General features: G+C 33.8%; 1 protein-coding gene and 1 long non-coding RNA gene across 2 annotated transcripts; one reads left to right on the top strand and one right to left on the bottom strand.

Moving 5' to 3' along the window:
- The first annotated feature begins 6765 nt into the window (after positions 1-6765).
- Positions 6766-13254, top strand: LOC148605964 (uncharacterized). Its single transcript, XM_088550520.1, has 3 exons — positions 6766-7093; positions 9534-9703; positions 9991-13254. The coding sequence occupies exons 1-3, from the start codon at positions 6946-6948 to the stop codon at positions 10156-10158; spliced, it is 486 nt and encodes a 161-aa protein (XP_088406646.1). The 5' UTR covers positions 6766-6945; the 3' UTR covers positions 10159-13254.
- On the bottom strand, positions 7213-8243 carry LOC148605965 (uncharacterized). Its single transcript, XR_015916046.1, has 2 exons — positions 8139-8243; positions 7213-7974 (listed from the first exon to the last, which is right to left on the bottom strand). It is a non-coding gene; the product is annotated as an uncharacterized LOC148605965 (long non-coding RNA).
- Positions 13255-13729: the final 475 nt, after the last annotated feature.

Raw genomic sequence — 13729 nt, 5'->3', positions numbered from 1 at the left:
TTAGGGCGAGCGCACGCCGGCTGAGGTGTCATCTATTTATTGACGCTAAAATGTTTGATATTCGATGTGTTTTAAGCTGCAAATTTTACACTCAAGGCATCCAAGATAGGGCATGATTATTTATATCTTACGTTATTGTCACGATAGTTGGATGGTTTTAGTGCTTACTTAATTGCCGACTGATATGTTATTACATTTAGGTAATACAACAAGTGGTGATTCTACTGACCTGTCCGTGAAATGCAATACTAATGACATTTCCACACGGGATACGTTTTCAGGTAAATTATTCAAATGCTCAAGAATGTTCAAGAATGTAACAAAACTAGCTACTGTGTAAATCTCAATATCTCATTGTTTCATATAACATCACTGTTATGAGAAAAAACATTGTAAGTACAAGAAGTTTGCGTTAAATCATTTTTGGTAAGAGGAGGGTTAAAGCGAAATGATCAAATATACATTTGCAGAAAAGAAAATAAAAATTTAATTCACCTTAAATACATTACACTGTAAAATTGTTCAGTTCAAAAAAAAAAAAAAAAACGAACCGCGTTCGGTAAATAAAATGTCTGTCCAAAATGCCCACAAAAATGTATAAAATTATAACTAGATAACTTAGAAAGAAATGTAACAACATCCGTTTTATAATCGTTTGATAGAGAGATAAGCCCTCAGTAATTAGCAAATTCTTTGAAACTCTTACAAGGAATTTGATGTAACTTTACAGATTCTGTACTACATGATGCTATTTTGCACGTCCAAGTTTTTTTCTTAAAGATGTTATGGATTTTTTTATGAAAAATAATGGACTATGTCATTGTAAACCATAAGCTACCATCTTTTTATCCGCAACTTTCTGATCCCGCTGAATGGAATTTAGACAACTTTCACAGGTTCTGTTTTTTTGATAATGCATCTTCTATTTTCTGTTTTCTGTCTGCATGTCTTAAAACACTTATGTGGTTCCTTAATGTGTTTCTATGAATGGAGCGGGGGTGAGTATCACCAAGTGAGCTTTTCTAGTTTTATTGTCAGTTTCTATTCTATCGTGAAAATGTTTTGTATACGATGTTTAAATAAGCTTCGTATATCAATCTATAGATCATTTAATGCCAGAAAGATCGCCATACTTCTTCATGAATTCTGTCGTGTGAAGAGAGGTTCAGTGAATGAGCAATGAGCATGCGTGTCATATACTTCCACCATGAAGGGCTTGGGGTAATGCAAAAACAATTTTCTCGCTGTAGTATGAAGTTTGCATGCATATCTTCTTCCCTCTGAAATTAACGTGAAAGGGGCTTTTTCATCTGACAAATCTCGCTTTTATGTACAATTATTCGACAAAAGTAGACATCACCATATTTTATATCACATACTATAAAGTTCTTATCCAAATTAAAGGTACTGAAAGAATAGAAACAATCAAATTACCCGTCGTACTTTTGCAGATTATAAACACAAAGTATTAAGAATTCTGTTAAGAATGAAGTTGGGGTACATATGTTTTTTTTTCTTTTAAGTTTACTCTATGTTCCAAATTTGTCAGCACAACACCTCAAAAACGTCTGAACGAAATATAGCCAACTTTGGCACAAAAATAGGTCACTGTTTGAATATGTGCATGCGCATATAGTAATTTCAGACATGACCGATATTTTTATCTCAGTTTCCGCTATATAGATGATGTTTTATTGTTAAAAAATCCTAGTTTCGGGGATTTGATGCATTACATCTACCTCAAATAATTTGAGATAAAGGATACTACAGACACTGTAATGTCAGCCTCATATTTTGACCTTCACTTAGAGATCGATGGTAAAAGAAAACTATTGACCAAACTTTACGTCAAACGTAATCAATTGTCATTCAAACGTTATGCCAGAGCTTGCCGTAACTACGCAGACTTTCTGCATCATGCTTGACTTCTTACCATTAGGCTTCTTTAACAGGGTTATGTTGCTTTAAGATTGAAGTCATCACTACAGAAGTTTTATGGTCGTCATCATGAATTCGTGGATCATTACAGGGTATCCATCTGTACCATGAAAATCGATTTGTTCAACGTTTCATAGCTTTCCTTTCCTCTTTCGTCTATCTTGAACTTAACTTTTTATGAGCAACTTGATGGATGTTTCTAGAAAAACAAAGGACGCTTACCCTACCGGTGCACCTGGTCCATGCTCTCAGTTTTTGGTGGAGTCCGAGCCGCCTTGTAGCTGGATTACATTCTGTTAATTTCCGTTAGAATTTTGGTTTCCTTGATTACTCTTTTTAAATACTAAAACATTTCATAAAAAAATAGAAAACCATCGTACAGAGTTCATGTATATGGTCATTTTGAAAATAGTATCTGAATGCTTAACAGTCGGCCATATTGAAAAAATAAATGGATATACTGCCTTTCGAAGATGGTCGCCGGAAAATCGGAAGAAAATTCAAAGATTGATAGGAACTGATTTTGAGACCTCCCATGACCATGTGAACAGTATTTACTTTAGTTACAATAATCATATTTTAGGTGGACCCAACACTCAAGGAACTTTAACAGATCTTACAAAACAGGGCAGAGGTATTTTATTAAAAATAAAATCTCATTTTATCTCAATTTATTTTAGTATTCAATTACCTTATATTTCTTTCTTCATGATCAAGAACGAAGCTTATCATCAAATTTAGTAACTAGTTCAGAGTAACTTGTAACGTTTTACTTACATAGCAATTAATAACCTAATCACTGATTGCATCAAAAACATTCAATAAGACTATTTCATTAAACTGCATATTTTTGGTGGATTTTTTTCTGAGACAAACATACATGTATAAAATTTGAGCACATAGTATAATAATAAAATAAGATTAATTGATTCAAACGTTTTCATCAATATTTGACATATAAAAGTAAATATTATTATTTTAGAAAGATTCATATACGTGTGTGTAGTCATATTGGCTTGGATTTTAACTGCAACCCTGTCGAGTGTTAGTTGTCATCACATATGCAAATACGAGATACGAGGACTTAATGGAATGGGAGAAACGAATACCAACGCAGTTTCCGAACTAATGGAGGATGATCATCTTTACCACACTATACATGACAGTTTAAGACCAGAAAGTTTCCATGAGAATGTGAACGTTAGATTTAATAATGAGTGTGTTGAGATTGACGAGCAAGTGACAAACAATGCACACGTCATACACGCAGTGAGTGACGCTCTTCTCGGCCATTTTGAATTCACTCACTTAGAATCAACCTATGACAATATACGTGCAAATGAGGAAACGCGTTGCGATAGGCCATACACAAGTCATGTAGAAGTATGTCAATCCGACAAACACGAATACGAAACACCTGTAGGCCCTTTTATAATAGAAGTAACAAACGCCGATCGTTATTGTCACACAACCTCACTGGGTGATATTCAAGCTATGAGCTTGCAAAACAATAATTGCCCGCATATCATAAACGCATACAAAGAGTATATAAATAAGTCTACTCAAATTTCACAGTTTTTAGTGTTTGACGATATTCCTTTAAATTGAAGTAATATGTTTATTTTAAAAGATATTATTGGTATGGAAAGGCAGAATATCATCTTTGTATAATTAATTGCATACATTAAATTTGTTGTCATGAATGTTCATGGCTGATTTTTTTAATTACGAACATTGATTTGCATATTAGCATGTTAAGTAAAAACGAGAAATAAAAAATCAAAAACTAGGCCACCAAGTTACATCTTCGTCAGATGTTAAGGCTTCTTGCACTCACTAAAAATACTCACCGTACGTGCGATAAACAAACGCTTCTATCGTACATATTAACGAACGGTTCTAGCGTACGTTTAAACGCATTGACCAGCGATGAGACTTGATAATACTAACAATTTATGAAGAAAGAAAATAAAGCGTACTTTTTTTATATTTATAACTCAAAAATATAAGTCAAAATATAATTTTATAAAGCTGAAAATAAAATTCAAAAGTAAATGACACCCTTATCCTGCGTTTATTCGAAGGCTTCATTTGTGCGTTTATCGGGCGTCTTAAAACAGGTGAAACACCCAGACGACGCATGATTTACAATGCACGAACACTGAAGGGAAAGGGTACACGTTTTGAGATGTGCCGTTAAGGACAATCTCAAATCAAACCAAGTGTAATATACTTGTGCATACAAATATAAATCTAATATATATATTATTTTATTATTGACATTGAATAAAAGTGATCACCAATCTGACAAAATTGTCATTATAAATACAACATCTCCCTAACTGCAAGCCTTGGTGAATACTAAAAGATAGCTAATATATGCCAAACATAAAGGACAGATAAATGGCACCATGTTGTAAAAGCATTTTTTAAAGTTCAGTTTTGTCTTATTATTTATTTTCAAATAAGCAGTTGGTCATCATCATCGTTTTTGCAAACATATCAGGTACTGATGAATTGCTACTTGTGATCATTGGCAACTTCTAAAATGCAAGATTTGTTTTTAAATACACAAGCAAAAAAAGACTAGGATGGTCTCTGAAATATTCAAAAATTGGCCCCACAACTTGGGTTAAAGAAGTCATAATAAAAAAATGAAAGATCTTTTTGATTGTAGACAATTGTGTAGATTATCCTAGTTTAAATGGATTAAAAGGGATAGATTCAAGTTTTTTTTTATCAAAAATAAATCACAACATAAACTCAACCAATGAAACGGAGTGTAATAAAAAAAAAACTTAAAAGCCCACTATCGGTCGCCAACTTCAGACAACAGACTCATAAGAAGAGTTGTCTCTTATTCAAACAGAAATGGAATATGGTGACCCCGGGACTATGTCTAACTGCTTCCGTCACGCCAATGTTTTTAATCTAGTTATCACCATAGCATAGCACAGCACCATAGCGTAATACCAAACAAGAACATTAAACTACCAACTTACACATGTTAACATCACGGAGTTCATAAGATTCGACGAAAACATAATCGTGTGTGCAAAAAAGTTAGTACCGAACTATTTGTCCAAGAGTTCAATATGAAAAGCAGTGCTGTACTGGAGATATCTGAAGACAATGACGACCAAGACCAACACAGAGAAATAGTGATGTCGAATTAGTCCTGATCTAACGACTCAACGAAAAATTAACTAGACTTCAGCTGAAGAAATCAATTGACAGCTAAAAAAATTACCGTTCCTTTTGGTAAAAAATATAAAAATGTACATATCCCTTAATGTTGATTTTGTTTTTGTTCATTGTACTGCTTACATCGTAAAATGTATTGAAATAAAGATGATACGTTTTTTTTATTTACTTCTAATGTCTATGTGCTCAGTACTTATTCAAATGCTAGATATATTTTGCGTTGTGTTTATGTTCCTTTATGTTTAAAAAATAAAATCATGTAGACTTTAACTTTTTTGTATCTTTTCTTAATATTTGCTTTACTGTTTTAGCCTCAAACAAAAAGCAAATAAAAACAAGTTTGAAAATTGAATTAAGAAGGTAGACTTAGGGTAAGGGACACAACTCCTACAGCTCATTTGAACTTTTGTAATCAGCATTTTAAATCAATGTCATGTAAGCATCAAAGTTACTTGGATTGATCTCCTTCTGTTTCAAATGATGCTTGATAGGCTTTGATGAAATTTACTCAAGCTCGTACCGCTGTGACATCTATGGCAACACTGCCTGCACTAAGTCCAGCGCCCTAGACCACTCGGCCAGCTAAGCTATATAAAAATATAGCTTTCGCTGGCCGGGTCATTCCTCCTCGTAAGATTAATCTAGGACTGTAACTTAGTACACGATGTATGTTAGTACGGGACAGTTCATCTAGGTGTTATTATTTAGGATAGAGGATCAAATTATAGAAGGGTCTGAAAAATTCCCAACGATGTTAGAACTGTCAAATTTGCAATGCAGGCGGTGTTGCCATAGATGTCACAGCGGAACGAGTTCGAGTCCCGTGAAGGGAACGACCAAAAATTTGCTTCGTAAATTTGACAGTTCTAACATCGTTGTGAATTTTTCAGTCATTTCTATAAGTTTATGTTATCGTCCCTGTATCAATTTGATCCGATGGAGCAGTGTAGCGAACAGAGTCGTCACATTCTGAGACGTTGTATATATATACATATATATATATATATATATATATATATATATATATATATATATAGAAGGGTCTGAAAAATTCGAAACGTTGTTAGAACTGTCAAATTTGCAAAGTAAATTTCTGGTCGTTCCCTCCGCAGGACTCGAACTCATACCTATGTAACATTTATGGCAATACCGCCTGCACAAAGTCCAGCACCCTAGACCACTCGGACAGCTACTCTATATTAAAATATAGCTTTTGCTGGCCGGGTCATTCCTCCTCGTAGGATTAATCTAGGGCTGTAACTTAGTACACGATGTATGGTAATACGTGACAGTTCATCTGGGTGTATAATATGTAGGATAGAAGATCAAATTAAATTCATGATGCGTGTCACAACAAATCAATATTATACAAACGTCTAAGAATGTGACGGCTCTATTCGTTACACTGCTCTATCGGATCAAAATGAAACAGGGAAGATAACGTAAACTTATAGAAGGGTATGAAAAATTCCCAACGATGTTAGAACTGTCAAATTTGCATTTCAATCAATGTGAAAGCCGTTCATAGAATGGTTTTATAATATACATGTTGTATCATATTATCAGACAAAACCAGTTTTGCAAAAATTTACAATCGCTACGGTTGTATTTAACTGTAGGTAAACCAGTTTTGCACCAGAACAAACCTAAGAGCCCAGTTTGGACATATATACCTGTATGTTGTTAGTCCTCATCCTATATCGGTGGCGTGTGTGTTTAACGAACCCAGAGAAACATATGGACCGAATGACTCCTGCCATGCCAAGTTTAACATAAAGAATACTTACACGCTCATACAGGGACATGTTATACAGTAACATAGTAGGAGTCTATGGCTACGAAATACTTCTTGAAGCAAAACTGAACGTGGAGATTGATAACCGAAATGTAACAGCTCAAGTACAGAATAAAGAAGGTTTTAGCACGTATGTTGTACATTTTACAGCGCCAGGTATATATTATTGTCGTTGCATTTCTGTGCCTTGGAAAAAAACATTGTTTCATGTTTAAATATTGTAAAGACGTAGGATAGTCGGATTGTCAGTTGGCCAGCATTCATAGAGACAAAAGTAAAAAAATAATATTTTACTAAAACTAAATAAACTGAACAAATCAAACAGAACTAAACATATATATACAACATGCAAATGAACATAAGTAAATGGGCAGGCAAATGAAAGTATGTAAGCAAACAAAAGTCAAAGTACACACACAGTAAACAAACTAAAAATTGGTGTAGTAAAATCTTATAGATTATTCAATCATCATCTCTCACCATAGCTTCTACAGTACACCATAATCGATGGTCAAGATCTAGGACGCAACGATTTCTGTAGACTTTCAATATAAATTCAGACTAAATTTCACCATTTCAATATATATTCATTTCTGATTCTCATGGCACACTATAATTTTCATTTTCTCATATAAATCAACCCAATTTATCATTCAAATTGACCAATATACACTTTTCAGCCAATATAAAGTTCAAAAATAATTAACACAATTCTTGTGCTGAACGTCCACACAATATTTCAACATTTCACCATATACACCGACGGAAAACTAAATTCAGCAAATTTCACTGTGTAACAAATGGAACTGTAGAATATATTAATGCAACATCCCAGCTAAATTAACACCAACTATCGCTGACTATAAATATTACACAATGCGCTAAATTACGGAAATATGGATCATTGTTCACCGTACAAAACTGACATTAACATACGGTATTTAGGTAGATCTGTATCAAAAACTAGGACGATAGCATTTGACAATATTTACGTTGTTTCCTTCAAAACGGAGCACAAAACTAGATAGGAAAAAACCCTTGAAACAAATAAATTAACTCAAAATAATTAAATGTTCACTCAAAAATGAAATATAAACGATAAACTGACCCGCCACGTGAGAATTTAAACTAAAGGCCTGTCCGACACGCCATACAACGACAGAAATATCTACACGGTCACAAACAGAAATAAAACGCTTACCTGAGCAGATTCAACATATTTTCCTGTAAAATTCCATGTCCTGAACTAACAATTATGAGACCTCACCAAATATGTGAATTGCAAACTTGAACACAACACGTCCAGTCACTTCAAAATCTAAATGTGCTCTGCCTAACCGCTTTACCTGTATAAATCACCCGTGCTTATACACGCCTGTTTGGCAGGAAACTCATTGAGCGGGTATTACTTACCTTAACAAAATGCCAAGATATTTGTGAACTACATCATCTTTTTCAAACTATGGGCAAAATAATAAATTAGTAAATGCAAAAAATGAAAATAATATAATGAAGTTCGTTACAAATATTATTATATTGATAGGTCAATAGATATGTACTTAACTTTTGTTCTGTCTTTCCTCATGTAGGAACTTGTATACCATATAACTTATAATTGACTATTAAGCAGCATTGATGTAATATAACATTTAGTATTAACCTTACAATTTTTTCATAAAATCGGCTTTCTTTTATAAATAATTTAGTTATAGTGTAAAATGGTGAACAAGAGTGGCTGCAAATGTTCAGTAGTTTTTCATTCATTCATTTTAGTTAAAAACACTCATATTGCAAGACTTATATATGCTGTACCGTGATGGGAATAATTGGGATTTATTTTACATACGAATGGAACATGACTTTTTGTAGGTCTGGTCAGTTAACTACTAGTAGCTCATTGTTTGTACGTTCGTGTAATTTATGTTTAGTTTCTTTATTTCCGTTGTAACAAGAAAATTAGACATGTTTAACTGATTTTTAAGCGTGTCTAATTGTTTAATAGTGTTTCCGAAAAGGGAAGATTTTATAGGGGATTACGATCACGCAAAAGTACCTTAATCCCTTCGCATTGTTTGCGCCTGTCTTAAGTCAGGAATTATCTGTATTTCAAGTCATGTTTTGTTTCGCCTTTAGTTTATTTTTATGTTACTTGAGTTTTGGTATTGGGCCAATTCTGGGGCTTTACCTGTGTATAATAGTGTTTTTGTCCAGCTGCTGCTTGCTTCGTTAGGTGGAGGTTTCCTGATCGTTTATTGGACACCAACCGATTGTGATATGTATATCGAAACCAATCATTGTTGATGCAGTTGAGTTCATAATTTATACATTATTATAGTTAGACGTGGACAGTTTGTAATTAACCCTGTTTATTTTTAGATCATAAATGCATAAAATTAATGTACTTGCATGACTACCGGTGCACCTGGTACATGCTCCCAGTCCGAGTTGCTTATTTGCTTTTGTTACTTTGTATGTATGATTTTAGTTACTTTACGTTCTTTGATATGTATGTCTATTTTCCATGTCTGGTATTAGTGCTTGGATTACATCCGTTTGATTACTGCTATAACATTGTTTCCCTTGATTACTCTTTCAGGACGTCAAGATGAACGAAAAGACTTAGTTGTCATATTACCAGTTGCCATGATTCTGGCCTCGACAGAAATCATAGCATTAATCTGTAGTTGTTACATGCTTTTCCCAAGGAGAGTCGTATCTTCAATCGATCAAAAACCGTCCGTTACCCAACCCGGAGGCTTTATTGAGGTATCATTTATTTTTTTTAGAATCGCGTTAAATGCACAAGAATGGTATAAAATAGTCAAGGAACTTTTTTGCAAATTACAAAAACTTAATATATCAATTAATTAAAATAACTATAGTAGTATAATTTCTATATTTGTTAAACATATTTTCTTGAACAGTAAATAGAGTATAAATAAAATAAAAAAAATATCTGCACATAAAATAAGAGCTTTTATATATTTCCGCTATTATAGGAAAATGGTGATGCTAAAATTTGTAATCGTCGCACTATTTCATGTATATGGTAGGTTTCTGCACCGGAGTTGAATTATGTCGAGGTAGATTTTTCTTGGAAACTGAAAAGGGGAAAGGCTATTAAGCAAGCAAGGAGAACAAATTATGCAGACATTGATTTCACAAAGACAGCTGAACCGCTGCCAGAGGAGGATACTCCGTGTAACTCTAAAAATGAGTGACAAAACAGTAATTGTGAAAACAGAAAAATGTCTTACATATGTGTATATATATAATTGAAGAACACAGCTATCGACCACCACTGATGTATTTGTGCTATCCTGTTTTGGTCTCTCTACCAAGGACGATGATTGTGATTTACTGTTTATGTACTGGATTCCAAAAACGCCACAAGAATCTATACAAACAACGTTTCATAGCTGGATCTGCAAAATGTACCACCAATCCTCTTTCAAAACTTTTAACTTCTATACTCACAACTGTCAAAGAGGGTCTGCAGTCTTACCACAACACTTGTTACTCCCTTAGTGATATTAATTCAATGTGGATCCTGAGAAATTCGAAAGATCATTTGGAGACAATCAGTTCAAGACTATCTGAATATAATAGTATTCAAACCTATGATTTTTCATCACTGTATACCTCTATTCCCCACACTCAGTTAAAATCCCGAGTTAAAAATATTATACAGTGTTGTTTTAACAAAAGATGGTACACCTAGATACAAATATATAGTTCGTGGTAGAGATTCCTCATACTTTGTAAGAAATAATTTCAAATCATCTTTCAAATATACAGAGGAAGATGTTTACAAAGTGCTGGAATTTTCAATCGACAACATATCTGTCCAGTGTGGTGAACGTGTTTTTCAACAAACCGTCGGCATTTCAATGGGAACATATTGTACTCCTTAACTTGCTGACCTATTTCTTCACTCTTTTGAGGCTTAATTTAGAGCTGATCTGATCCGAAAGAAAGAATATCATTTGGATAGATCCTTTAATCTCAGTCTCTGCTATATAGATGACGTATTATCTTTAAAAAATCCTAATTTCGGGGATTGGATACATTGCATCTACCCAAAAGAACTTGAGATAAAGGATACTACAGATACTATGAAGTCAGCCTCATATCTTGACCTACACTTAGAAATCGATGGTAAAGGAAAACTATTGACCAAACTTTACGACAAACGTGATGATATTTCATTCAAAATTTTCAACTTTTCTGTGGTAACAACCCTTCAGCACCTGCGTACGGAGTGTTCATATCACAACTCATACGTTATGCCAGAGCTTGCCGAAACTACGCAGACTTTTTGTATCGCGCTAGAACTATAACAAATAGGCTTCTGGGTCAGGGTTATGTTGCTACAAGATTGAAGCCATCACTACAGAAGTTTAATGGTCGTCATCATAAACTCGTGGATCGCTATGGTGTATACATCTTCAGTATGAAAACTGATTTATTCAACTGATCATAGTTTCCTTTCCTCGTTTGTCTACCCCAGTCTTGGCTTTTTATGAGCAGCTCATTTGCTTTTGTTACTTTGTATGTATGATTTTAGTTACATTATGTTCTTTGTTGCGTATGTCTGTTTTCCATGTCTGGTCTTTGTCCCTGAATGGCATTTTGTTGATTACCTCTATCAGATTGGTTCCCTTGAATACTCTTTCAATCTTAAACATTAAATAAATCAAACTAACACATAATATTGAACAACCTTTAGTCTTAAAAGACTTCGGTAGTTCCCTAGATATGTACATTAAAGCACATATTATTCAGCAAATCACAGGCCTGTACTTTGTTTCTTAGTTTTTCGTCTCAAGCGTGAAGTCTACCATGAAAACAACTTGAAATTACAGTTTGTGTTGAATGGTAAAAGGCTACCCTTTTTACTGCCCTTTATTTTCAACCACTACGGACAGTATCTTTTATGAGCAACTCGGCTGGTGTTTCTAGAAAAGCAGAGGACGCTTACCCTACCGGTGCACCTGGTCCATGCTCCCAGCTTTTAGTGGAGTCCGAGTTGCTTATTTGCTTTTGTTACTTTTTATGTATGATTTTAGTTACTTCATGTTTTTTGTGATGTATATCTGTTTTCCATGACTGGTTTTTGTCCCTGAATGGCATTCTGTTGATTACCTCTATAAGTTTGGGTCCCTTGATTACTCTTCCATGTCTGGTCAATGTCCCTGGATTAAATAATTTTGATTACCTTGATTACCTTGATTCTCTTAATTTAGAAAGACGACGATTTTGTTTTTGTTTGTATTTGTTTTGTTTTGTTTTGATTTTGTTTTTGATTTCGTTTTAGTGTTTGTTTCGTGTTCACGTTTTTGTTATTTCTAAGAAACCATATCTTGTGTAGAATAAAGCTTGATGTGTAGCGTATGCTGAATACATTTAACAAATCAAAAACATTGCGGCGTTAACGTTATTGTAAACAGTGTTCAGAAGCTAAACGAAAACACAGTGCAAAGAGTTTTATTATTAAATGACTATTGTTATTGCTCTGAACATTTTTCAACCGACGCAATTAACTGTTTTATGGATACGGAGCCTGAATTAACCCTAGGGCTATTCGAGGCATATGAAATTACCCCACTTTTGTATGGATTTATGTTTGTTTTTGATTTATTTTTGCGTTGTTCATGATTTGTGTTTCTTGTGCCTATATCAATAAGATGTTTAATACAAACGGCACAAATGATGAGGACTATTCCCTAGAGTTTTGGGGTTTTTATTATCATTGCTATTTTGTTTAAAATCCCTATGATCTTGCTATACGATAATTTTCAATCTCACGCTAGTCGCGTGAGAATAAAAAATATTGCTAATTTCATTGTCCTTGCGTGACATACAAGCAACAGCTTAGGAATCTTTGACGACCCAAATAACCGTCTGTTTGTTTACTGCGTAAGAAATAATGGCTAATTTGTGGCAATCTTTTCTAGTCTACAACGGAAAATGATTAAATACAGTAACTTACCCGATTAAAATGAATAAATCCCAAAATTATTTCACAAATTTTAAGCGATTTTTTTCAAATGATGTGTATCACAGGTGCCCAACACACGTGAGGTCACGTAGCACGTCGCCGAAAAAGAGCCCCGCAAGGAAATTTGTAGAGCTCATAAAACTTGCATGTTTAGTTCAGGAAAACTAAAAATAAAAGAAAACTTATACCTTACAATTCAGCAAAACAGCCATAAACAGATCATTAAATATTATTTCAACTCGCGGGAGTTTCGCATGCTCATTTCGTCTAGCGGCAAAGTCGCTCTACGAAATAGGCATGAGAAACTTTTATTTTAAAAGAATTCAAATAATCTAATATATTTTACCCGCCGTCCTGTACAAAAAATGTAGATCTATTTGGGTGTAAGAGAATGCTACATCGTTCCATACCTTGCTCAAATGATATTTTCATTTTATTCGTGTAAAGTGCAATTATCAATATTTTGAATAATATCATGTTATGTAAAATGTAATGAACAAAGGGTAAACAATTAAGCGAAATATATTTTGTTTCAAGATCATTGTGTCGTGTCAAAAGGTCATTAACCGTTTTTATGCACACCGGAGGCAAATTTTACGTGGTTGTTCTTGTTCATTATATATTTGTATGTTATGTTCTTCGTGTATTTTTATTTATTGTGTTTTGTTTGCTAAAACTTTGTTATTTCCAATTGATTATTTAGTTTAATGAGAGCATGTAGTTGGAGGTATATACTCCGAGTTCTCTGTTGAATGGCTGTATTTAGTTTCCTTAATTCTTTGTCGGAATAA

Source organism: Perna viridis, chromosome 10, assembly GCF_037379345.1.
Source record: "Perna viridis isolate PV_CMFRI_1.1 ecotype Kerala chromosome 10, ASM3737934v1, whole genome shotgun sequence".
NCBI lineage: Eukaryota > Metazoa > Mollusca > Bivalvia > Mytilida > Mytilidae > Perna > Perna viridis.
Note: the sequence above shows the minus strand (reverse complement) of the source record. Positions and strands in the feature narration are given on the sequence as shown.